Raw genomic sequence first — 27,674 nt, 5'->3', positions numbered from 1 at the left:
GTTTTTAATGAATCTATTTCCTATTACCTTTGGTGCTTTTTTTTCCTCTATTCCAACTCGGTCAAAACACTCGATGAGGTAGTTCAGCATATCTGTCTCCTTGCAGGTCTCAATGGCGAAATGGTCACTGTAGGAATCCCAAGTACTCGCCCCACCAGAGGCTCCCAAACTTTGAAGAAGAGAAAAGAAAAGTGATGATTCTTGTCTCTTCCCAACGAATGACTTTAGACAAGGGTTTGCATTTCTACAGCAGAAAGCCTGTTAGGTCCCTGCACCCACGACAAAGCACAAACGCCCATGCAGCCAAGGTCGGAGCTGACTGCTTGTTTCACTGGCGCTGGGTCCAACAAGAGTCATTTTTCGTCAACGTTTGATTTTTACTAAGAAGAGAGTCTGACCGGAAACCCAACATCGTCCCTCGCTGGGAATGGCAACTTATAGAATCAGAGGACTAAGAGCTACTAGGCACTGGAAGGGGTATCACTCATACTTAAACCAAGCTGGGCAGCTTTGCTTAGGCAGACGTGTAGGTTAGAGCCACACCGTGCTCTCGCTGTCCTCAAACTCTTTAGCAGGGAAGTGCCAAGGGACTAACAACATGACCCTCCCCTTCCTAACTCCTAGCATATTCAGCAACAGGCGCAGAGCTTAGGAACACAGTCCAGTGGGAGGGAGGAGACATAAAAATACTTGCTATCAACACAAACTTCCCAAACTTTCAGTGAAAAAGGCAGAGTAGCGCAGTAAACAGCTAACCTATCCTTGCACGAGGAGTATCCGAACTTGGGTTCTCTCCTAGCCCTCCTGCCCACCTGTTACCTGAACCGAGAAGCTCATCCCCTCTGCAACCAGGGCTAAATGACATCACTGGGAGGGCTTGTAAAATACAAGCAGGAGACAGCGGGAGGCACTGTTATTATCTGAGGCATTGTTATTATCAGTGATAACTATTCTCGAAGACCAAAGCCAGACCAAAGCCAATTGTTATCAAAAGGGTTAGGCCTGAGGGAATTCAAGCTTCTATCAACCATCAATAGGTCATGTTCCAAATCTGATGTCTAACTCACCAGTTGATTTGATATGCACAAAGACACAAAGAGATTAATCATGGCATGGGAAGAGGCCAGGAATTTTGAAATGAAGAGGAAACAAGGAAACATAAACTTAGCAAAAAAACTGTATGTGAAAGATGACCAAGGATGGGAAGAGTATCAGGAACTTGCGAGACCCACTCCTGCTTCGACCCAGGGCAGACAAGTAAAGGCTAGAAACTAAGAGGACCAAGAGGAATTGGGACGGTAATGGACATGTTATGCAGATAGATGAGTAGATGTACAAAGCTAATTTTGGTATAAACATAACTGACCTTAGAATTTCAGAATTATACACATAATTGACCGTGGAATAAAAGTGTGGTATTAAAGTACTTCAATAAAAAAGATGAAAACGATACCAGTTTTAAATCTAAGCCTTTTAGGCCAGAGTCCGATAAACTTAAATTCCTACCATGTAGGTCTTCTATGTTACAGAAATTACTCTCTAGGTCTGAGGGAAGGAAAAGGAGGCGTCATGGCTGAGGGGCAGCCAACAGCTTCCTTCCTGACTGGCCAAATAGCTGACCCACCCACAAAGTATCCCCACAGAGCCATGCCAAAGGTGGGCAGGCTACCAAAGGCACCCTCAAAACACAAAAACAATTAATTCTTGTGTCTTCATTATCAGTTAACTTTTGGGCACATTCATAAATTAATGGCAGGATTTGGTATCTACTAATGGGCCTGACAAGAGAAAGATGAGTACTGTAATAAATAGGAGAGAAAAAAATGTAAGAACAAAACGGAAAAACCCTGCACCTGAGATTAATTAAAACATATATATGAAAAACAAAAACAAAACAGAAAAACCCATTCACAAATGTAAGCGTGGTGAATCCCCAAATGCAGAAAGGGAAAAAAGTAAAAGTTTTTAGCTGCCGCAATCTTAGTTTTACGCTCTCCTATCTGCTATTCCTCTCTCTTCCCTCTGACTTAGTGACTCAGTGACTATATTCACTGCACTTTCCAAAGATGAACTTTGCTCATACGGGCTTATGCCTCTACACAACTAAGGTGAATTTTCCTTTGAGCAACAAATGACAATGAAAATCGATCTGCCTCGTGTTTAAAATAAAAATTTCAACCTATACATTCTCTTGATAATATGCCCCACATTTCTCACCTTTTCACATTTCTGTAAGAAAAGCATCTTATATTTGATGTTAACAGGTCCTTGCCAGTTGCAAGGCGTCAGTTTGATGCAGTACCGCAGCCAGCAGCTGGACATCTGGATGACGTCAGCAGGCTGACATGGTGGTTGCCCATGCACTGACATTGGCTCCATTCTTAGCCAACATGTCCCATTTAATTTGAACTTAAACTTGAACACCTCGAAAGCCAATTGAAATATCTTCAGAGGTATTTCACTAAGACATGAAAAGTGATAGTGTATGTAGCAGACTACTTAGCTCATGCCAGGAAATGCAATGAAAGGCACTCAGAATATATTAGAGAATTTTCAAGTCACCCAACAACACTTCCAGTTGATTTTCAAGAAAGAGAAAGGAGAAAAAAAAAAAAGGGTTTAACCAAATAGGAAATGTAAACCCCAGTATCTGTCAGTATATTTTAAAATTATAAGATCCTAAAGGTGCTAAAAGGGCTCATCGTCACAAGTGTGAACAGCAGCCAGTCTCACCAATGTTATGCACACGTGTCAAGGGTCAAAATTCACTTACAAGGATCTCTAGATTCAAAGGGAAAGATGTGGACTCAAATTTTGAATGTGATACTGAAGGAGAAAGTGGTATATAGTTTATACGCATAATTTGTGCTACCAATAAACATTTTAAATAATAATTTGCTTTTTTCCTAAAAAAGTTGTTACAAAATTCATGATGCTTTTTTTTTTACAACTGTGACATATGGAATATGATCTTGGAAATATGTCATACTTAAGTCCTAAGAGTATCTAAAAAGTTATGCCTCCCTCTGAGAGAATGTGTGAACCATTTTCTGATAACTACAGCAACCGTCTAATTTAATAGTGTAATTACTTCACATAACGGAATCACATAATAGCTGACTCCTGAAAACACAATGAAAATATTCTGGGGATTTGCGCATGCATCAGATCTGTGCAAACTGAATTCCATGGTAAATGCACCAAGAAAACGTGTTTTTTAAAAAGATTCCATTGCAGTTTCTTTTCCTCTGGAAGGGAAACAATCATCATCCTGTTTTCTAATTTTTTGGCATACAGATTCTAGAACTTCGTATCTACCCAACGCAAGGCAAAGCCAGAGCTGTGCAGGTTTAAGCAATGCACATTCACTGAACAAATGTTCCTGGTGTGCCCTGTGTGTCCTGGGCACTGTTGTAGGTCCTGAGGGTACTGCACTGAATCCAAGATCCAGAACGTAATTTGCATGGCAATTATGGTCTAGAAGGGGCACATTCAAAATCAAATGAATACAGAAATGCTGTGAGGAAAAATAAAAGCAGAGCCTGGTGACAGGAGCAGGAAGTGTGTGTGTGTGTGCGCGTGTGTGTATTTTACATGTAATGTATTATACGTGGGGCCAGGGACCACCCTCTGATAAGGTGGCATTTGCACACAGACCTGAGGGAGTCAGGGAGTGGTGAGCAGCCATCTGGAGGTCAAGTGTCTTGAGGGAGGAGGCAAGTGCAAAGGCCTAAGGCACGAGAGAATGTGCTGGGCAAGTTGAAGAACAGAACTGAGCATTTGAGCCGGAGGATGGAGGCAAGTAGAGGCAGATGAAGTCAAAAAGGAGACGCATGAGTGTGTGTGTGTGTGTGTGTGTGTGTGTGTGTGTGTGTGTGTGTGTGTACGTGAGGTGCAGGGTCTTACAGGCCAGGGCAAGAGGCCTTGGGTTTTCCTCTGGGTGAGAAGGGAAATCACAAGAGGGTTTTGAGACTGACATGGTGGAAGGATTGCTTTTTTACTATTTCCGTGTTTCCTCTCCACGTAGTGATGATCAGCAGAGAAATTAAGAGGATTTAAATGTCAAATTTTTCACTATTTGCTAATTTCCCCTTCCTCTATTCATAGGCTTGTGACTTTCAAGGTTTGACCTCCTTCACTGAAATACCTAAGCAGTAAAAAACAAAAATAAATTTTCTAGTCATCAACTTTCCAGGAAACAATTAGAAAGATTTTCCTCAGAATAATTCCTGTCAGCTTTATCACAAGATAACACTTCACTCATTTCCACTCCTGCAAGAAGGAGTTCCTTGTAATTCATGCAGCTCTTCTCACACAGGACTACCACACAGTATAGGAGGAATGTGTTGACCCTTCTTAAACGACTCCTTCTCACCACCACTACAAAGAGTTAACATATGAACACATGCCCCAACCACTTCCAAACCGACGTGGGATGCATCAGCTTCACTGGGCACGCAGAGGGGGAGGCAGATCCCACCCATCAGAGTCCTTCCTCTATGACAGGCAAGAAGTAGTGGGTGTTAAAATCGTTTCCTTCAAAGTAAATAAAATTCCGAGGTCAATTAGAAAGGGGGAGAGAAGAAAACGATTTGCTGGGTCCTCAAATTAACAGAAGGTTTGTGGTGCCTCTTCCTGGTTCAGACCCTCCGTGCATCCTCCAGTTCCTCTCTACTTGTTTAATCAGTTATGTATTTCCCCCATCCTTTTCCATTCTTTGACATCTATTCAGAATCCATAAATTACCCCACATCTGGAGAGATCAGAGTTCATTTTCACAGCCAGCAAAGATCCTGCCAACTGACTGGAATGGAATTTTGTAATGAAGGAGGAAAACATTGGCACTTTCTAGCCAAGGAACAGTAGCTTGCCCTAATCCTCCAAAGCAATGAGCAGCCACAGCGTACGTGCTCCTGGCAGCAAAACAACTGGTAAGGGACAATAAAAACACAAGTCCTATTGGGTGCAGGCAGAAAAGCCAGAGGCAGCGCAGTGTGGTGGTGAAGCATGTGAGTTCTGCGCCCGGCCTCTGCCACGGACTCGGGATGTGACTTAGCCTCCTGGTGCCCCAGTTTCCTCACAGAAGCTAGGAGTGCTGCTGTCAGGATTCAAGCGATAATGGGTGCAGTGCCGACACGGGACCGGGGCACGTGACTCTCAGTTAGTATTTACAGCTATTATTACACAGTTGGTGAGTTTTACTTCTCCTTATAGAATCCTCCTCAGAGTATAGAATCTCGGTCTGAGACAAGGTTGGGATGTTCTAAGTGTAGAAAGAGAGGACTTAGTAACAGCAACACACAATCTGGTATTTTTGTTAGAGGAAGCTGGAATTAAACAGGCCAGGGAGAGAGTATTTCGCCCCCAAAGAATTTACAGTAAATCAGATAACAAAGCACTTTTAACACATATGCACATTGATTCCTAATAAGGATGCCTGCTGCATGACCATAAACATGCAACAGGATTTCATCTGCATGAAAAAGACACTTCTACCTTGGGGAAATTTACTTGAGAGAGAGTGATATGCTGTTCAAGCTAATACAAACACCAACCCCTCCTGAATCAATATTCAGCTTTGCACTGGCTTTCCCGTCTCTCTTTAGACTCTCTAATGATTCTTCTGAACAGCCAAACGTAACGAAGTGTACCTAACTCCTGCTGCCGTCTCTATTTATAGCCTGGAGTTATTTTTGAACAGTGCTGAGCATAAACACCAACTCAGTCCAGAGGAAACTTCAATTTAAGAGCAAAATTGTAAGACAAGGAGTCAGAGTATTGGATGAAAAGTGCTATTATATTTTCTCGCTCAAAGTCACCGAAAAACTTCAGTAGTCTTTTTCACTCAGTTTTCAAGGGTGAACACTCAGCAGTGTCACAAGCTGTTTTAGCCTCTGCTGCAAAGGCTGTCTCAACAAATAGGGTCTAGCTTCACGGAGGTCAAGGAAGTGGTCTGCCAAAGTCAAGGTGAGAAGTGAGGGCAGCATCACAATCACACCAGGTAACACCGTATGGCCCCGCAGGCTCTTCCATAGCCTGCCCAGGCTGGGCTGGGGCAGGACGCGCACACTCACCCGTGCCAGCCCCCCTGCCATTCCTAAGCAGCAGCGAGTGATCCATGCAACTAACTGGACGTGAGAAAACGTGCCTCCCAGAGCACATGAGCTCACATCTGGTAGCTCCAAGAATATTCTCGCAGTGGACAGGTGAGTGGTCCTGCATTTTGGATCTTAGGGTGGATGAATTCAATGAAGACTGGTTTTTAATCTATTGTTCATGTTTTCCCCAAATGATTATATGTAAGTTTTCCTCCAGACGTACCAGGCAACTATGAACACTTTCCAGTGTGCACTTTACCCCGTGCGAAGCTCCTGACACTTCAGTACATGCACGTTTCGCACCCCTTGACTCTCCAGGGAGGTCTCATCTGACTCCCATCACATAGGGATTCAAACCACACCTCTGTTTAGGGCTCGTAAGAGTTAGTTCCTAAGTGCTAGGCACATGCAGGGGTAAGACTCCATTCCTCTGATACCTGGACCCAAACTGGACACAAGAAAACTCATCACCACCACCACCACCTTCATCATCATCACCACCATCATCATCTTCTTCTTCATCTTCATCACTACTGGCCCCAGAAAGCGCGAGGAAGAGGAAGGAGAAAGGACTGTCGTACAGACTACCACAACAAAAGCAAAAAAGGCCATCAGGGAACAAAGGAAAAACAAGAGGAAGAAAGCTTTTGCAACTCTTGTCCTTTTAATTCAATCTTACGCTAAAAGTTTTGTCTACTGACATGCAGCAAAGTCATTCGCCTCAATTACAGGAATGCACAGGTACATTTGAGAGAGGGGGACCTGGATTAATGGGATTGAGACTCTGCTTTCTAAGAGGCTGAAATCAAAGTGCCACGGCAGGGACACTGGCCAGCTCCCGTGATCAGCGGTAAGGGACACCAGGCCCAGACTTGCTCCCACAACCCCGTGGTCTGACTACTTCGTATATTTCAACTTGTTCGGTAACAGTCAAAAAGTCAAAAAGTGGTCCTGCGAGCCCCGACTCTCAAATACAAACAAACTGCCGACAGTCTCTGAAATTCATTTGTACTGAGGAAGGACATGTGAATTAGATTTCAAAACCTAAGTCACTTCTTTCTGGTTTTTGTACAGACAGAGGAAAAGTGTGGGGAAGGTAGGGCAGAAAGGAACCCATGGCAGAGTGACCCACACTCTCTGATGTTATGAGAGCCTGGCAGCAGCACGGACTTGGGGCGCCAGCCCACCACACTGGACAGACACATGGGTTAATAACCCCAAACAGAAAACATATGGCACTGAGGTCAGTGTCACACAACAGCTCTTCCAAACCGTGTTAAGTTCCTTTCCCTGCACTGCAAACACGCACCCAACGCGCCTGCTGCATAAATACCTAGGAGAAATCCTTAGGGAAGAGGGACGTCTGCTCATGGCACTGGGTGAGGCGGACAGTGATGGTGGCCCCCTGCTGGTGGGTCTCTGTCTGGAAGAGCTGGCCGGCACTGCTTGAGGGCTACTAGCGAGGGCGGGGAGGCTTGGTGAGGAGCGCGGGGTAGGAGAAGGCACAGTGCCCGCGGGGTGGGTGACAGTGTAGGGGCGATACCGCGGGGACGAGGGCTGGCTTCCTGCTGCGGTCCCGGAAGCCGCAGGAGGAGGACTGAGGGAAATGGAGGGTACAGCCACCTGGCTGGCTGCGCGAGAAGGTGAGGCAAAAGGTGGACTCATCATTGGCACAGAGCTCCAGAAACTCGTGTTGGGGGCTGGACTAGTTTCATAGAGGCTACATTAGTTGAGAAAAGGGAGGAAAGAAAAGAAAATGGAAGAAAAACTTGAGATAAATAACTAACATGGAAAACATCAAGCGTTTAAAGAATAGTGTATTTACATTTCATATCTCTAAGCATTCAAGTACACAGTCTCTCAGATACTCACCTAAATCGTTATAATCTAACTGCTGTACAGGTCTAGAGCCTATGTTTATACTATGATAAAGCCCTCTTTCCAAAGAACAATGTACAACACGCAGCCATTTGTTGCTAAGTTTTAATTTACCAATAGGCAAACCCTGGAAAGCCAAAGGGACCAATGTGGAAAAGGTACCACCTCCTCCAATGACTGACCCCACCCCCTAAATACGACACGGGCCACAGGCCAGTGAATGAACAGCCCTTCTCTTACAAAGGCATGGCTATTCGATTACCACTTAGATGTGCAAAAACAAGCACACTGACCTAGACAAAGAGCTGGCACCGAAGGAGCCCACACCGCAGAACCGGGGGCTTGTGCCTGCGGTGGAACCAGGATTCAGCATGAGTGTTCTGTCCGGTGACCGGGCTGCCGCTGCGATTGGCTGTGACGTGGCTGTCAGACTGGCAAACGGGTTTTCATCTCTGGTCTGAGTGGACATCATTAGCACTTCCATTAAGATCTGGCCAATCAAGTCCTTAAAATCGGAGAACACTGTTGGAAAGGCAGAAGAAGGAAGAGGTTACGCATGGTCCTTCGTAGACACAGTCCTTGGATAAGCCAAATGGAATTAGAGAGGTTCGGTGGGGTGTCCCAGGCTGGACGGGACGCCAGGACAGAGAAAGGACGTTAGTGCACGACCTGGTGAGATCCAAGTAAGGTCTGAAGCGTAGTTAACAGTAATATCTTAGTTTTGAAACGTATACTATGGTTTTGTAAGATACAGGAACCCCCCCGTACTGTTTCTCAAACTTTTCCATAGAGCTAGAATTATTCCAAAATACAAAGCTTATTTTTTTTAAAAAAGTGGAGCGCAGTTAATCAGAGTTACTGCTGACATACATTAACTGCTAAAAGAAGCTACTCCCATCATACTAGAAATGCAACTGGGTTAATATTTCTTCACCTGTACTCGTATATATTTTATATACAGTAAAACTGTCAAGTACAAACTTCCAAGTATTTTATGAAGGGTCTAAATTCTAGTCACCCTCTGGCTTTCTGGAGCATATTCTACTTTCTAGCTTCCTTCTTACTCTCTGCAGCTCCCAACTGCTTTACTATAGGTCTTTAAGTACATTTCAAATATCACTCACTATACAAACAGAAGTTCTAACCCATGTAAATCTTACCTGATTTGGTTATTAAAAACGATCACTTATATACGTACAAGACAGACTTGAGAATCTTAAGATTTACCATAAGAATAATAAGTGGCAGGGTTTTGAAACATACAGTTGCTAAGTTCATCTCTATAACCAGAATTAATAAGATCCTGGTAAAACCGGAAGTAAAGTATCCGTCCGCCAGGAACACAGAGTTTTGTTCACCGTGGAAGACAGGCAGCATATGAAAGGGGAGGGCAGTCTCCTTGGTATTCACTCACTCGCTTAAAATACTGAGGGATTATTAAGTGCAAGGGACGCTTCCAGGCACTGGGAAGACATCAGTGAGCAAAACAGCCAAAAACACCTGCCACTGGAGAGGTTCTATTGCAGTGAGATGCAAAAGAACATGCCGGTGCACCTCCCCCCCACGGCATCTATATTCCAAACGAGGGCTGCAAAGAAAAGTCATCGTGCCCTGTAATGCTGGTGTGCGGAGAGTTTTATTGCTTTGTTATAAGTGTGGTTTAGTGTAGCCTCTTAAAATAGAATTCTGGAAACACAGCAAAATACCACTTAGTCCTATCTTGCTAAGCAATTTAATCAAGCAGATTGACTCCACTGTCCCCATGTGACCTGGCAGACACTTGAGGCAGGTATGCATCCTACAGAGTGCTTCTCAGGATCCCGGGACGGCCCAGTGTGCTTCTGCTAATGCTCCTATAAGCCCCTTCCGACCGCAAAGGAAAGAACTTCAACCCAGAGACGATGGACACCGTTAACTCATTTATATAGCTTTGTTTTAGAGAATCATAAAAGTAAAAAAAATGGGGCCGGCCCAGTGGCTCAGGCGGTTAGAGCTCCGTGCTCCTAACTTTGAAGGCTGCCAGTTCGATTCCCACATGGGCCAGTGGGCTCTCAACCACAAGGTTGCCGGTTCAACTCCTCGAGTCCCGCAAGGGATGGTGGGCTCTGGCCCCTGAAACTAAGATTGAACAGGGCACCTTGAGCTGAGCTGCCGCTGAGCTCCTGGATGGCTCAGTTGGTTGGAGCGTGTTGCCAGTTCAACTCCCGCAAGGGATGGTGGACTGCGCCCCCTGCAACTAGAAAACGGCAACTGGACCTGGAGCTGAGCTGCGCCCTCCACAACTAAGACTGAAAGGACAACAACTTGAAGCTGAACGGCACCCCCCACAACTAAGATTGAAAGGACAACAACTTGACTTGGAGAAAAGTCCTGGAAGTACACACTGTTCCCCAATAAAGTCCTGTTCCCCTTCCCCAATAAAATCTTTTAAAAAAAAGAAAAAAAAGTAAGAAAAATGGTTTATCAATAAGGTCAGTGGAAAGTGGCCATACATCAATGTCCACATCAAAACGCATCCCCGTAATAAAAAATACAACCCCGGAACAAGACAGAGTGACTGTGGGTAGCAGGGGAAGGAGGAAAGCTCTTACTTTCCTGTTTTCTCTTAAGTACAGTGCTCTGAAAGAAGGCAGATAAGCCAGATTCCTACCTTCTTTTGGGTTCTGCTTAAATTGTGCAGAAAGAGAAGAAAGAAAGATGACATCTCTGTCCCGGTCCTTCCAGGAGACACGAAAGATCTTACAGACCAGCTGTAAGGCCTGTTCTTCAGACACTTCAGAACCCGATGAAGGCTCCTTGTGAGGAAGAAGATTTGAGGGTTAATTTCAAGTGGTAGAAGGTATACATTAGACTTCAATAGAAATACTTCTGATTTAATTCATTTATTACTGAGGAAATTTTAGAAATGTACAGAACTGTTCACCCATTGATTCAGGCAAAAATAAACTTGTCCCTGTGACTTCAAAGTGACAGCACATAACTCTGGTTACATGAGCTCACAACACAGTCTTCAGGGGGAGTGGGGGGTAAAAGAGCAAGTGCATGACCAGGAACCTCCAAGGAAGAAATGGGATAAAGGATGTACATACATCCTATTTATTTACTGTTCTGAACGCTAAAGGGCCAGGTTAACATTCTAGGTACGTGACCAATTTTCCTCCGAGAATTCTTCCAGAATTTAATGTTTCTCACCACTTTCCATCACAGATAAAATATTACATATGGAAAAACTTTGTAAACAGTAAAGAACAATACAAAATAAAGCATCACATTATTAGGAGGCTGCAGTCCAACTTCTAATAATCATCAGTACGTGCTGCTCAACACTAAGAATGATGCAATTACCTATGCTGGTTTTACACCACAAACAAACAAACAAAAAATGCTTTTTCTAAATATAGGGAACTACACTCAGATAATAACAAAATATGAAGGCCTCATATTTTCAAAAAGCTGTTACTTGCTACTGGATCCCACATGTTCTTGTTTCAATTCCCAGTCATTTTCCTCACAATACCACCAACGATGTCATGACCTACTTGCTGAAGCAAAAAACCAACACAAAAAATTCAAATTAGCTCTAAATGAATTCCTATGACAAACTAAATTTACTGATTAAAAACATGGTACTGAAACAAAGCTAATGGAAAAATCTTAGGTAAAAGGACTGAGTTATACTTCCATTAGTAAGGGCAATCTAGGATACCCATTTTTCCTCCAAAAAAATAAAAAAATGTCACTGAAACAGGATTTGCTGACTTGGGGTGGCCGACTCTAACCACTCTGCAGATAAAAACATGCGTAGTGTTTATTTATAGCCCCTTAAAACAGAAGCAAGGCTTTATCTCTTACCAACCTTATCGCTGAGGCTCCTTTTTTCTCTTCGATCATTTTCATCAACTTCCATATTTTCAATTCCTGAATCCACGTCCACCTGGGACATACTTTAAGTATAAAAGACAAGTAAGTCCTTTACCTTTTATAAATCCACCCAATGCCCTAGCTGCCAGTTGAGGAAAAGTTTTAAAATATCAACCAAAATCAGTTTGGAAAACAAAATAATAAAGGTTCATTTAATTGTTAAGAGCTCTTCACATATTAAGATATAAATATTCTACTAATTGTTAAAAAGATTTTCCCCAAGTTGTCATTTTCTTAGCCTCACTTTAAAAAAAAAATAATTAGAGCAGATTTTCTATACATATTATTTTTAAACAATATACAATCAATCAGAGCCTGATTACAAAATCTGGCTAAGTACATATATTATCTTCCCCACATTAAATAAATAATTGTCCCAGCACCATTTATTGAAAAGACCATCCTTTTTACATGAACGTGAAATCACCTATGTCGTATGTGCACTTATCATAAATGTAGGGCCTACTTCTGGATACTCATTTTCCTGTTCCATTAGACAACCCAGCCGTCCCTGAGCCAATATAACCCTTCCTAAAACTTCACAATAAGACTTGCTATCTACTAGGTGAAGGCCTTCACCTCGTTCTATTTCAAGAGAGTCTTGGCCATTCTTGGCCCTTTGCTCTTCCATCCATACTTAAGAATCAGCTTGACAGGTTCCTTAAAAATGCTGTTGGGATTCTGACTTCATTTCATTGACTCTAAAGATTAAATTGGGGAGAAAGGTGCTGTTGAGTTTATCCATGGACAAGTTATTTCTCTGCAAGTATTCAGGCCTTCTTTAACATCTTTCAACATATTTTTATAATTTTCTACGTAAGTCTTTCACTTTTTTTGCTAAATTTATACCTATGTACCATATATTTTTAAATGAAATTGTGAATGGTGCCTTTTTAAAAATTAAGTTTTCTAATTTTTGTTGCTAGTACATAGTAATGTAACTGATTTTAGATATAGACCACTTATAAGCAACCTGTTTACTTATCCATAGGGCTCACTAGCTAGATAATCATTTCATCTCCAAATAAAACTGTTTCTTCCACTCCAATCCTTACTTGTTTTACTGCACTAGGTAGGATCCCCAGGTTGAACAGAAGCAGAAAGAGCTGTCATCTTCATTCTTATTCCTGATTTTGCAGAGAGTGTTTCTAATTTCTCACCACTGGATATGAGAGTTGCTGTATTTTTTTCATGGGTGTACTTTGTATTCATCAGAATAAGACAGGCTATGCTGTGGTAACACATACACTGAAATCTTAGAGGCTTAACACTATAAGGGTTTATTTCTTGCTTACGCAAAGTCTGATGAGAGTGAAGCATCCTTACTCCATCTTTAATCTATGCCATCTGCAAAACACAGCCTCCCAGGTCACTGGAGCAAGAGAAGAGAGGAATGGAGGAGGAACATCGGCTCAACTGCCTTTGCCTAAAAGTGACACGTGTCACTTCCAGTCACAGTCTACGGGACAGAACTAATCACTGGACCCCAATCTAACTGCAAAGGAGACTTTTAATAATGCAGGGGAGCATACGGAATATTTGGTTTACTCTGTCTCGGCCACACCGTCAGTTTAAGGATGCAACTTTCTGTCTTCAGTTTGCTAAGATTTTTATCATGAATTGATGCTGAATTTTAGCAAACTTTTGCAACCATTAAGATTATATGGCTTTTCTCTTTAATATATAATATGGTGAATAATATTTATAGTTTCTAATGCTAAAGCATCCTTGCATTCCCAAGAGAAACACAAGTTGATTATTATACTACATTATATTACTATATTATATTTTAATTAAACTTTTAACTGACATAGCTGTACAGAAATATGCATAGATAACCATATGTTTGGCTAATAAACTTTCACAAAGGAAATATGCTAATGTAATCAGTGCCCAGATCAAGAAATAGAACATTCTAGGGCCCCCGTTATGGCCCTTCTAATCACTGGTATGCTGACCCATAGTGAACATTACGCTGGTATCTAGTCCCTCAGATGTTTTGTCTTTTTTATGTGTTGTAGTATTCCATTCCATTTTTCAATATTTTAAAATTTTTGCAAATATGTTCATAAATATGATTACCATGTAATTAATTTTCTTCATTTATATTATTCTTGTCTGGTTTTGATATTAAGGTCATCTTAGCCTTGTAAATTGATTTGGTAAGTGTTCCCTTTTTTTTTTTTTAATTATCTGGAAAATTTTGTGTAAAACTGGAGTGGTGAAATTACCTATAAAAAAATCGTACGAGCATGGTACTTTCTTTAGAAAATTTTAAAATACTGATTCAATTTATTTCATGGTTTTTGATTATTCAGGTTCTGTGTCCCTGAGTCAATTTTGGGAGAATTATATTTTTCTAGGTTTTCATCCAAATTTTCAAATCTGCCTATTTTTTCATGGAATTCTCCTTTTCAGTAATAAAGATTACTCAGTGCCCACTCTATGCAGGCCTTGTTCTAGGAGAGATATCAATGAACAAAAAAAAAGACAAACAAAAAAAAATCACTGCATCATGGAGCTTACACTCTAGTTAGAAATAAAAAGATAATAAACAATAAACAAAATAAATGAGCAAAGCATATAGTATAACGATAAATGCTAGGGAAAAATTAAAGAAGAAAGAGCAGGGAAAGGCAATTGAGAAGGCAAGGCCTTCCATTTTAAATGGGGGGAGCCTCACCAAGGAATGCCATATGAGCAAATAGACACAAAGGCGGTTAGCCAGGCACATATCTGGGGTAAGAACAAAAGGGTTTTCATTCCCACTATTTATTTGTAGTCTTTTTTTTTTCCTTTTTAACATGTTATAGGACCACTTTAGCTGCAACACACAGATCATGATTTATATTTGTTAATGTTCAGTTCTAGATAGTTTCAGATTTCCATTATGATTTTCTCTTTGACCAGAAGCATGCTGTTTTTAAAATTTCCAAATGTCTGAGGGTTTTTCAGGGTTTTTCCCCCCTTATATTAATTATCAAACCTAATGAACTAGTCAGAAAACATGACCTGAATTGTTCTGACTCTTGAAACTTTTTGGTTGACGGGTGTTAGAAGGGAAAGTGTATTCTCTGACTGTAGAGTGCAAAGTTCTCTCAATTAGATCAAACTTGTTAGCTGTGTTGTAATGTGCACATACTTATTGATATTTATGCTCTTTGATCTAACGATGGCTGAAAGAGAGGTGCTAAAAATCTCCCATTATGATAATGTATGTGTCAGTATTTACTTTATTACATGTTGCTGTTACATTACTAAGTGCATATAACTTGGAAACTTATATCCTACTGGTAAATTAAACATTTATCATTATATAGGGCTTATTTCTAGTAATACTTTGTGTTGTAAAGTCTAATTTGTTTAGACTTTACAAACTAGGGTATGTTTACCTTAGTTTCCTTTTGTTTAGCATTTGCCTGGTATATCTTTTCCTTTTCTTTTACTTTCAACCTTTCTCTAACCTAGTATTTCAGGTGTACCTTCTGTAAACAAGGATAAAGCTGGGTTGTTTTGTTTTTAATCCAACCTATGCCTTTTCACTTTGATTTACTACACTTACTGACATATTTTCATTTCTTTTTGCCATCTTATTTTGTGCTGTTTGTCTTTTTTAAAATTCCTGTTTCTTCCTTCTCTTTCACTGAATTAACTTAAACCCATCCCCCCACTCCCCCACACCTGTTCCATATTTTCCCCTTATTGGTTTGGAAAATATACTCTATTTCTATTCTTTTAGTGTACCCTTGAAACTTCATCAAGTATTTCTAACTCAAAATCTAAAAGTTGGCCAGTATCTTTACCGTTCTCCCCAAGTATGCAAGGACCCTAGCCCATGCGCTAATCACCCCACTTCTGGCTCACCTGCTACTGCTGCCCAGCATGTTAAACCTGTCTGATTTTTGTACTTTCCTCCCCCAATATTATTTTATACACTGTTACTATTGCTTTATACCATCGGTGTTTGTTTAGATTTACCACATGTTCATTCTTTTCTTCACTCATCCTTCCTTCTTGCATCTCAGACATTAGTCCTGAAATCATTTTCCTTCTTAACTACCTCTGTGAAAAGTTGGGGTCTCCTAGTGGTTGGCTATCAGGTTTATTTTGTTTGTTTGTTTGCTTGTTTTTTCAAGGACGGCACAGATCACAGTGGCCCAGGGATCGAATCAGCAACCTTGGTGTTATTAGCACCACGCTGTAACCAACTGAGCTAATCCGCCACCCTGGTTGGTTGGTTTTAAATCTATAAATGTCTTCATCTCACCCTTGCTCTTAAAAGATAGTTCCACAAGGGTACGCAATTCCCAGCTGCCAGTTACTTTCTTTCAGCACTTAACACATTTAGTCCACAATCCTCTGGCTTCCATCATTTAGCTATCTAACAGTTGTTCTTTGGTAGATAATCTCTCTTTTCTCTCTGGATGCTTTAAAGGTGTTTGGTGTTCCTGCAATTTTATTATAAAATGTCTAGATACGAATTTTTTTTGTTTAACCTGCTGGAGAGTTGCTTGGCTTCCTGAATCTGAAAATTCATATCATTTATCAACTCTAGAAAAATTCTCAGCCATTTATCTCTTCAATAATGGCTTCCAAACCAGTAGAGAAAACACACGGAGTAAAGGGGGGATAGTGGGGGGACTCTCTCCAAGTCTATTTTCTCCTTTTGATATTTCTATTAGATATAATATATTGGATCTGTGTCCTTTATATCTCTAAATATTTTCCATATTTTTCATCTCTTTTTCTCTTTGTGGTACACTCTGGGTAATTTCTTCAAGCTCTACAATCCCATTTGTTAATTCTCTCTTTAGCTATGGTTTCAATTTGAATTATTATCTTTTCATTTCTAGAAATTATATTTGGTTCTTTTTCAAATGTGCTTGGTTGTTTCTATAGTCACTTGCCCCTTATATTTTCCATTCACTTTCTAATTTATTTAAATATGTATATTTTGTACTTTGTATCAGGTAATTCCAAAACCCAAAAAAATCTCTAGGTGACTAGAGGTGACTTACTCATGGTGGCTCTTTTCTAGTGTGTTTTGTGGGTTTTTTTGTTGTTGTTTTTTACCATGAGCTCACATTTCCTGGAAATTTTTCTAAGAAATTCTCAGACGTCTGGAAATTCTCAGACGACTTGATGTTTTCTTTTTTCTTCTGCTAGACGCCTACAGGCAGTACGGGCTTGGGCCCACTGTATATGACAGTTCTTAGCTTGAGGTTTTCAGACGACACCAATAGTATAAACTTGATGCCAGACCCATAAGAAAGTCATCTACCTGCCACAAAATCAGAGTTGACTTCATTTTTTAAAAAAATACGTGCACTCAGAGCAAAGGTAAGAAGAACACAACTGTTTTTACTCTGTGGGGTTACTTTTTTTTCCCCTTGATCTTTTCCCTAAGAATGTGGTCCTTCCTGCATTCTCGTCTAATGTGGGGTGATCACTGATCTGGTTCCTCACCCCGACCCCACCAAGTACTGAAGCTCTATACCTGTGCTTCTCAACTGTTTTAAAATCCTAACACACATAGACAATAATATTTGTCTGGACCCCTGATATGACTAGAGGGGGCTGCTTGCGGGCAGAGGAGATAGGTCCTGGGGGGTAAGGGGGGTCTGGCTTGCCCAAGGAATAAAGAAATCAACCTTTTGGCCACTGGATCACCCATGGCACCCTGGCACCACAGGAAGCTCTGCTCTAAGACATCCTGATCCTTACGGAGTTCTTAGGGTACTTGACTCACCTGTCTGTACCCTTCCAAATTTTTAAATTTCACCGATCAGAAAAACTTGGAAGAAATTTTTAGGGACTGACATATTCTGCCAACTTTGTATTTACCAACTAAGGACGCTAAAAAACTAAAAACACTTTTTACTATCTACACCATTATTTCATAAAAGACATTTCAACATCAAAAATATAAAAAAGGCATAAAGAACACTTCAGAATAATAGAAAAGACCTTTAAATTTCATAAATTTAGCTCTAATTAGCTGTGGAGTGGCATGGATCTCTGGGCTGGCATTTGAGACTAATGGCCTAGAGACTACAGTGAATGGATCGTTCCCTTTCCATAAATAAAACGGTGAATTGGAAAACTGGCTTACTTTACCTTTTCTCACAAGAGACACCATCGATATCCATGCTCTGGGAACGCGAGAGAGACTGAGACTGTGTTTCAAGGCTATTGGACGGCGAGCTGCTGAGAGAACTGACGCCTTCACTGCTCTGGCTCCGATGTGCTACTGCTGACCAGGAAAAGACAAGGCAAGATTAGGCCTCAGGTGAGATGACCTTAAAGCCATTTATAATGGCATCAGCACACATACACAATTGGCATGCAGACCAACTGAGGAATGTCTGTCAGAAGACTACACTAAATGCAGAAGTGACATTAAAAATCATAGGAACGTTGGCAATAAATCATAATTTATCAATATGCATCATAGGAGGTCAGGAACAGAGCCAAATCTAACACCTAAAACTGACTCATCACCTTGTCTTGCACCAGTTTAAACTATGATCCTGGAATACAAATTAGTCTCCATGATAGTCCAGAAATATCCGTGAAATATACCAAAGATAAGATACATTAATGAATGGATATAGACACAGAAGTGGACAGGGGTGTGATAAAGCAAATATACTAAAATCTTAATGGCAGACTCTAGATCGTGGGTATATAAGTGTTCTTTGCAAAATTCTTGCAACTTTGTTGTATTAAAAATGTCATAATAAAATGTTGAAAACATGAAAACAGACCCAACTAAGCTATGTCCTTAAATATCGATCAACCCGCTTACTGAGTGAACATCTTATTGTGACAGCTTGGGGAAAATAAGACACCTGACGCTGTCCTCGGCCTCACGGAGTTTACGGTACAGTGGACCGTAGCCATGAGTACTGGGCAGATTTCTCATCAATGTCTTTAAAACCATGTTTTTCATAAAACTTACAAAATTACTTTAACTCTGTGAATATCTTTCTACCAAAAAAAAGTTTACCCAGATATTTGCAAGTACTTTTAAAAATATATGTCCGTGTTGCTAAAAAGGAAAATGAGACTTACATGTTTTTAAAAAAAAAAAAAAAAACAACTTGAGCTGCCAGTTGGAGCTGAAACAACTACCAAATGGATAATATTTTAATCATCCCAGCATTCCAAGAAAGTAAACTTGCCACCTTTTCATGTCTCTTCATTGAAGAATATTACAAAACATTTATCCATTCCTGGTAGCAGGTTTTAACACGTCCCTGTCTATTAAAACTTCTGCAGGACTCATGAAGGAAACAAAGTAAATTTTCCCTATTCCTAAGTAGACTTAAGTGAAATACAGAAAACATCTAATGCAGTGAGAATTCAGAAATAAGCTTGTGGAAGACGGTAAAACTTTAAATTCATTAATTCAAGAAGTGTAACCCAAAGTAAATGATCAATAAATATTTACTGAAGGACGAGATAACAGAGCACTAACCATGTCCTTTAGGAAAATATTAGTTTACCTATCACACTGAAAGATCTGACAATTGTTTTAATTAAAATTAATCAATAATAAAGTTCAACAATTTTTATGGGATAGCAGCTTTAAATTTTCTACGTGATAAAACCAGTTCTAAAATTAAACTGATTCTCACAATACGTTGTTTGAAAAACTGTATTTGTAACATACTCTACTACAGCTTTACTTGTGTCCAGTAATTCTATAGTAATATACTGCCAGAGCATACCACACAGTATAATACACTATATTTGTAATATTTTCATAATCCATCAAGGATATCATCTAAATTCTGTTTTTCCTGAACCCTCCATGTGATCTTCACATTCTGGGTCAAGTGGGGCAACTCTCCCCAGAATTAATGATGTAGACTAGTGTTCCTCAATCTCTACAAACCATGTAACCCTACTTTCTTAAACTTGAAAAACAGATGTTTCCTCTGACTTTATTTAGAATCAATATGAAATAAATATAATCACTGAAAACAAAGCAAAGCAATCGTACAAAATATCACTGTTTCCGAACCACGCACGCTTTTGCTGTCTTCCACCCGCTCCCCCCACCCCTAACTTGGGAAATCACCATCAGGAAGCCGAGTTTTAAGGAATACAGATTACCCCCCCCCCATATATCTCCATAAAGCAAGACCTTAAAGAATTAAAACACAGACAAAACCTCCTCTGATCCTCTTTTAGAAGATGAGTAAAATCTATACATATCAGGCTAAAAGCAAAGTTTTAAAAAGTGAAGGTGTGTATAACAAAGAATGAAGAAAGCCATGTCTGCTGAATGAAATACAAATTACAAACGTCCAAGATGGCAGCTTTCCAAACTTCTATGACTAATAAGAGCTTGTCAAAGGTAAATTATGCATTTTGTTTGGGAAGGACAAAATTTTTTTTAAAAATAAGGATTTTATTTCTGTAAGATTTTCCTCCTAGTATTGAAGTATTTCCTGAATGATATTCCCTTTCAGGTATGAACCAGACCAAATGCCTTTTATTAAGCTGAAACTCTAGCTCTGTTCCAGTATTTTTACACAAACACACACACGCTTGCTAAATTCTAGTATAAAAAGTACAGAATTGCTAAAAGGGGCCTTACAACCTCAATAAAGCTGTTTTTAAAAGGAGGAGAGGGGGTGGTTTTAAAGAAATTGTCCAACCCTCTTCTTTTACAGATAAAAATGTTGAAATTTACAAAGTCTAAGAACCTCCCTTAGGATCTTCAGCAAGTTAGAAACAAAGATTAAAACACAGGTCTCCTGCCTCCGAAGAAAACGCTGATATTTCCTCTACCCCTGAGCAGTTCTTCGATCTGAGCAGTTCTTCGATCACAGCTATTTTAAATCAAAGCTATGTTCTATAAATTCTAAAACTACGAAAACAAAACTGAAAAAGCTATTGTTGTTATAAAAGGTATCATTCATTCTGCTACTCAAAAGTCTAAAGCTCTTGACAATGGACTAATAAGCTAAAGGGTTATTAACATTTGTGGAAAATACAAAATATGCTTGTATTTTATTTGGGCCAATAGCAAACCTCACACATCAATACTCCTTATAATGCACATCTATTCCATACAGCAGACTGACATTTCCTGGGGAAAACACTTTGTTCTCGTGAACAAACACAAATACAATGAAATGTCAAAGAAAAACAGATACTACTGTAAAGAAAAACAGTAGTAGCTAAAACATTGGGACAAGAAAGCCAAGAACTGAAATGAGAAAACTGCTTGGGTCTTCGTATTTATGAGATTTTAGAGTGTTTAGAGTGTTTCCTTAGCGTCGAGAGGGGGAATCATACAAAGAATCATACATGTGGAATCAAAAGACCATGACTGCTCTTTGGAGAAATGGCTGATCCTAGGACTGGGGCAGGGGGAAAACATGATGAGCCTGGAGCTTATTACAGCACAAGACAGTGGTGACAAAAATAAAAGCATGGGCATGTCAATCAGACAGAGGAGTCAATCTGAAAAGGCCTCCAAGAGACAAAGCTGGAACAATCTGTGTAAAGTAAATAATGTAAAAATAAATAATATAGTACTTTGGATTATGACATGAGTTCAGACTGACATAAATAAGACTTAAATAAGTAACTGGGAAGAAGAGACAAATGTTCCTTACAGAAGAATTCCAAATAATATATGTAGATACTCCCCCCTTCAGGAGGAAAAGCTTAATGCTCACTGCTTGAGTGGCTGGATTTAGGAACACAATCCCAAAGAACCAAGTGTGGAAAAGGGAAGTCCCTGCTTTACAGTGGAGAGACCTGGCGAATGCCAGCTTAGCCACGTGGTGAGTCTGACATCACCAAGGAATGGCATGTGGATGGCATGCAATGATGCAACGGGAAGTTAACTTCACCTGCGTGAGTCTTCCCAGAAAACCCCAAATCCCAGGCTAATCACAAGAAAAACCAGCCAAAGCCAAAGAACTCTTCAAACTGTCAAGATAATAAAAAACACAGTAAGACTGAAAACCTGCCACAGACCAAAGGAGACTAGGAGAATCACGTTTGGTTTAGTTAACAGTAATACACCAAGGTTAATTTCTTAGTTTTGACAAATGTACCAGATATTTTTTCCCCCTTTTCCCGCCTCCCCCCCACTCTGGTTCAAGCCGTTGTTTCTCAGTCTAGTTGTGTAGGACACAGCTCCCTGGCCCATGCTGGTATTATGAGCCTTGCTCCCCCGGGTTGAGGCAGTTGGTCGCTGGTTGTCTGTCCTCAGCACACAGCAGCACACAACCACCTTCAGCTGCTCATGACAGCCCAGCTCCAGGAAGAGCTGTTGTTCACAATCTTAGCTGTAGAGGGCGCAGCTCACTGGCCCATGTGGGAATCGAACAGGCGACCTCCGCGTAGGAGCACACCGCTCCAACCACCTGAGCCACAGGGCCGGCCCGAATGTACCAGATATTAATATTAGGGGAAACTGGATGAAGGGTATATGGGAATTCTCTATATTACCTCTGTCACTTTTTTATAAGTCTCAAAAATAATTGTATTATAATTTCTGGAATAACCAAAATAAACGTTTATTTTACAAAAAGTCTAGGACTGGATGGAACCCTGATGCCATGATTTCTAGTTACGTAACCTTGAGCAAGTCACTTTCCTTAATATTTTCGCTTATAAACTGATAATATTAGTATCTGTGCAGCCTACTTCATAGTCCTGTTGTGAAGTTCCAACGAAATAACAAACGTGAACATGTTTATAAGCTGAACAGACAAACTATACATATCCGCTAAGCACAGAAGGTGAACCAAGGGCAAGGCCCGTTTTGGTAGAACAGATGAGTCTTTGTCAGCTCAGTACTCGCTCTGGTCTATTCCATTTCCAGCACATGAGTACTAGATAAAAGACGGGCAAAGTTATTCCACCAGGCTTCCCTGACTTTTATCCCCAACCCATCAGGCCAGTCACACAAAGTGTAATTCTGCTGATCCATGGATGCTTCTAGGTTTATGATAATACTTGTTTAAAAAACTCCGAGTGAACAGACAACTGTAAATTACAGTCTACCTCACTCTTTAGTCTACAAAGAATATACGCATATAACTGGACTTTGAGTTCCCTAAAAACAATCAACCACATCTCAATGCTTTTGATAGTAGGCATTTAATAAACATTCACTGATTACAAACAGGGTTTGGGGGATGCTTTCCGAATTTATGGTTACAGCATCACTTGGGAAGGATGCTGTTAGGAACTGCAACTTAAGTCATTTAAGTTCTGAGTGCCTCAATTTCTCTATCTGTAGGATGACGGGACCAAAAGAGGAAAATCTCCAGCTCCTTTTAGTTCTATTGAAGTTAGAAATTGTGTCTTCAGTTTAAAAATGCTGCATAGTTTATAATAACAACTCAAAATACTGCATTATACATCTCCCTCCCAAAACATATAGATTTTAGAAATGAAAGAAGAAACCGAATCACAATATCACACGTGTGACACTTCCTGGGGGGTTCATAGATTTCTCTCGGGTCACTGCTGAGCCCATTTCTTTGCTCTTCCATGTTCAACTAGCTGACTTAAGAGAATTGCCCATAATCAAGAGGGCTGGGGCAACGGATGCAAAACCATTTCTCTTTCTTTAGGATTACAAAATCTCATGTCCACTTCCAGGGCCGAATCCTGCCAAACCTCAAGGACACTCATTTGCTGGAGGCCAGGTGGGGCTCCATCTTAAAGGCTCCTTAAGTGTGAATATTCCACTTTAGGCATTAAAAGGTGACAGACCCTTGTGCATCCGAAGATTTCAAAACCTTAATTTTTCTTAAACTCACTCGTTTAGACTCCAATTGGGAGACTGGAGAGAAATAACAAGAAAAACTCCCAGCATATTCCCAAATCATCGTAGAGGATGACTTCTTGGATACCTACTATGAGTTCAACAGATAAAAGAGAAATACAAGGTAGCTTTATTCTGAGTTCCAATCTAGTTAGGGAAACATGATGAATGCACACAAAACTAAGAATGGTTTGTATGGCATACTCTCTAAGGGTTATAAGTGTTCTGGGTCAAGTACAAAGACTGAAATAGGAACAGAAAATGTGCTCTGAAAATCAGGACATGGGTTACATGAGAAGGGGGGAGGCTGATTCCAGAGGACCTTGAAACCTTTTGGACTAGATTATAATTGGAAATAAGGAGACAAAGGAGCAGGTGACATGTCTTAGCTTTCCTAATAAGCCATAAATTCCCTAGGGGGCAGGGACTATAGTGTGTGGAAACCACTCCACACAAGAAGGTACTCCTGGGCCTTCAGGAGACTCAGAGGTTATGACCTCAGGAATGACAGCAGCGCTGTCCGATCTCGCGTGTCCCGCTGTGCACGTAGAGTGCTAGTGGGTAGTCTGGGGTCAGACACAGCACAGGGTGAAGGACCAGGTTGGCTGAAATGGGGAGACAGGAAGAGGGAGGGATCAACCCCGTGTCACAACAGGAGACTGATTCCCAGCATCTCCCACTAACAAGACATCAGTACTTTTTCCAAATTCACAAAGTAAACAGCATGATCCTAGGAATAATGCTATATAATGTGAGCCCTTTATAATAAAAACATACAGAGGGTGTCAAAAAACAACAACACCGAATACACAGTTTAAGAAAGGAAAACTACTAAAATTGTAATACTTGATATATACCGATAACAAAAGATGAATACAAGTCACGTTTGACTTCTGCAATTACAAGGTGCTCAAAGTGGTTCCCATCAGCGTCCACAAACTTTTGATTACAGCGAACTCCTGCTTGAGCAATGTTGACCAAACTGTCCAGCTGCATACATTTTTTTGGCACCCCCGGTATATAAAACACCCCCCACGTTGGTGGCAAAAATATGTATAAAATACCCCCGTTTGGGTGGCCTAAAGGCCACTCCAGTGAGATGAATCAAGCAAGCCAGCATAGGACACTCCTACTGTGTTTCCCCGAAAATAAGACTGGGTCTTATATTAAGGTTTGCTCCAAAAGACGCTTTAGGGCTTACGTTCAGAGGATGGCCTCCTGAAAAATCACGCTGGGCTTATTTTCAGTTTAGGTCTTATTTTTGGGGAAACACGGTATTACAGAACAGAGAACTATAATATATAAGCTAAAAGCAAAGGGTTTCCACCGCGACTAGCCTCCCAAGCCCAGCGGCCTTGTAGGGGTCCCGATGCAGCCCTCTGGCCTTGGGGTTTCTGCCTAAGCCCCTGCCTCCAGCCAGCTTCTTAATCTCTCTCAAAACCTCTCCCTCTCCCAAGCTGTAGACTAAATGGAAACAACAGGGCTTCTTTCTGAAGAAGAAAAGGCTTTTAACACAGGAGGAGCAACCAACGATTAGCAATCAGCTATATGACAAAGGTTGTCATTTCAATGTCATTCCTGAGAGCATTCTTAGCCAAAGACATTTACGATTAAAGAATGATTCCAAGTTTGCTGAAATTCCTTCAGCTGTGCTGCTTACTATGAGATAATGATGTTCATTATCAAAATGGGAGAAGGAAACGGAGGGGAAACTGAAGACGATCGGGCCTTGCATCAATCACCACCAAGCCCATTTTTGCCCCAGGACCTTTGCACCAGTTGTTCCTTCTGTCTGAAAGATCACCCCACAGATACGCCTTGCTTCACTCAGGCCTCTGCTAAAATGTCACCCCTTAATGAGACCTGCAGACATCTATCTTATTAAAATAGTAATGCTTTCCTCCTCTCAGCAGCACTTACTCCATCAGGATTTTCTATTTTTCTCCACAATTATCACCACCTGGCAGATTTCACGGTTTTTTAGAAATCTTTTTTTTTTTTCTCACTAGACTATAAGCAACGTGGCCTAGGGCAGGACCTAGCAAACACATGGGAGAGTTTAAGTAAGTCTGTACTAAAGGAAGGCCGCATGAATTGGCAGTGTTCAGTAGGCCCCTGGTAAGACAAGATATAAACTCTATGGTAAAACATAATAAAACATATCGAGCAAACGTGGAGGGACCAGAATAACAACTGTAAATGGGGTATGGAAGGACGTTCCCCATGTTCTAAAGTAACAATCCTGTTTTGTTTTGTTTTTAAGGCAGAATTTGTGTGAAAAGTCTCCCCTAAAACCCAACCCCCATGGCATGAGCCTGAAGCAGTGGCTCCTTGTGGCCGTGCTGTGTCAGGCACAGCGCCCCAGCATGGAGGGCCCTTCCCGAGGACCCCTCCCCCGCTGGACAGGGAGCCCCAACTGAGAGCTGCTCAGCTGTGCATCCCCAGCTCCTGAGACAGCGCCTGGCAAACAGAGGCCCGAAACAAGGGTTCAAACGTATGTGTGGAAGCAGGATAAAGACCATCTGCTGACATGTTAAAGGAGAATTTAGGCTAAATTATTACCGAGTACATTAAAGACTAGCAGTGAGATGAGGACATGGATTCTGTGTTTCTAACCCAGACCCCAACACTATCCCAGAGGCCAAACATGTCATTTGGCTTCTGACTTGTTCCAAACAGACCCTGTTGTTCTTTTTTCTTCCTGCTTCCAGAGCAGAGGTTATCGACCACAGATGGAGACAGAACACAGGAGTCAAAATTATAGTCGCTATCTGACTCGATCTTTTATTTAAAGTGTTTAATGAAGAAGCACTTAAATTATATCACAGTCTTTAAAAATATTTTGATAACCATTATTTCCATAGAATTGGTTTCCTTTGTAATCCTGTATGTTTTATTACAGGCACTTAAAAACCTATTTTGAGAAGCCGATCAAAGGCTTCACCAGTTTGCCGAAGGGACTAATGGAAAGAAAACAGTTAAGAACTCCAGTTCTCGAGGGCAGAAAAGGCAACCAGAGAACTTGTTCCACTAGACCTGACAATCCTGTCAAGATGAAACAGGCCGATAAAGGATTTGCTGGGGACACTTGAGCAAGAATGAGCACGTCTTCGGAGAGGTCACGACAGCTGGAAAGGGTTAAGGATAAGGCCCCGAGTCGGACATATTCAAGATGTCCGATGGGAGAACACCAAAGGGAACGGAGGGAAGATAAGCATAATTCCAAAACAAGACTGTAAAATAAAACTCGCCCAAGAGGATTAGACTCTGGGCAAACACAAAATGATCTAAAGATAGGGGAAGGAACTAGGAAAACCAGTTTGTCCTCCCAGGAGTTTAATAAGCACAGATTTTTAAAAGGAAACGGAAGGACACTTTCTCTCCTACTGGACTGTAAACTCTTCCAGGAAAGAAACCGAGTCTCTCTCATCTTTGCACTCCCGTGACCTAGCACTGTGTCCGATACACAGTTAGCCCCAAATAAATGCTGCACGAACTGAAATGTACAAGCAACATCATCAATGATGACTATAAAAAAGTAGCAATCAACTATAAGAAAAATATTAGCCATATTTATAAAGTTTGAAGACACGAAAAAGGAATGTCGTATTAACAATGCAGTTTTAAAAAATTAAATGACTGATAAATGCAAACTTCAGAACAGCTGTGACCTGCTGGGGTGGGGGATTGGAGAGCCAGAGATTCCATCGAGAGTTCACACGCATTACTATGTCTCGTGTATGTTATCGTGTGTGTCCAGAATATTTTGTAACAGCGTTTTTGTCTAATCTTAGAAGAAAATGAATAGGCTTAGGAATTTTTTAAATTCTGCTCAGAGCACCAGGAAGAGCTAAGGGACAGACCCGCTGGACGTGGAGTTCTCTAAATAGAACTCAAGCTTTATTTTGCCTCTAACATTTCCAACAAAAAATTTTTTTTTTCGTTTAGTCATTTCACTGGTGGCATTTACA

At 40.8% G+C, this 27,674-nt stretch overlaps 1 protein-coding gene across 4 annotated transcripts in view; it reads right to left on the bottom strand.

The window, feature by feature from the left end:
- UBE4B (ubiquitination factor E4B) overlaps positions 1-27,674 on the bottom strand; it is a 111,855-nt gene that overhangs the window by 46,685 nt on the left and 37,496 nt on the right. Inside the window, exons 3-9 of one of the 4 annotated variants that reach the window (XM_019746741.3) lie at positions 18,015-18,150; positions 11,833-11,920; positions 10,627-10,771; positions 8,270-8,498; positions 7,432-7,818; positions 6,536-6,682; positions 28-169 (exon numbers count right to left, since the gene is read on the bottom strand). In XM_019746741.3, coding sequence (XP_019602300.3) covers positions 28-169; positions 6,536-6,682; positions 7,432-7,818; positions 8,270-8,498; positions 10,627-10,771; positions 11,833-11,920; positions 18,015-18,150 — 1,274 coding nt within the window. The remainder of the gene's footprint in view (positions 1-27; positions 170-6,535; positions 6,683-7,431; positions 7,819-8,269; positions 8,499-10,626; positions 10,772-11,832; positions 11,921-18,014; positions 18,151-27,674) is intronic. The other 3 variants (XM_019746742.3, XM_019746743.3, XM_074334079.2) reach the window with 3 other exon arrangements.

This window comes from Rhinolophus sinicus, chromosome 14 (genome assembly GCF_057876585.1).
Source record: "Rhinolophus sinicus isolate RSI-liver-muscle chromosome 14, RSI-T2T, whole genome shotgun sequence".
Classification (NCBI taxonomy): Eukaryota; Metazoa; Chordata; class Mammalia; order Chiroptera; family Rhinolophidae; genus Rhinolophus; species Rhinolophus sinicus.
The sequence above is the reverse complement of the archived record's forward strand: the minus strand, read 5'-3'. Positions and strand labels throughout refer to the sequence as shown.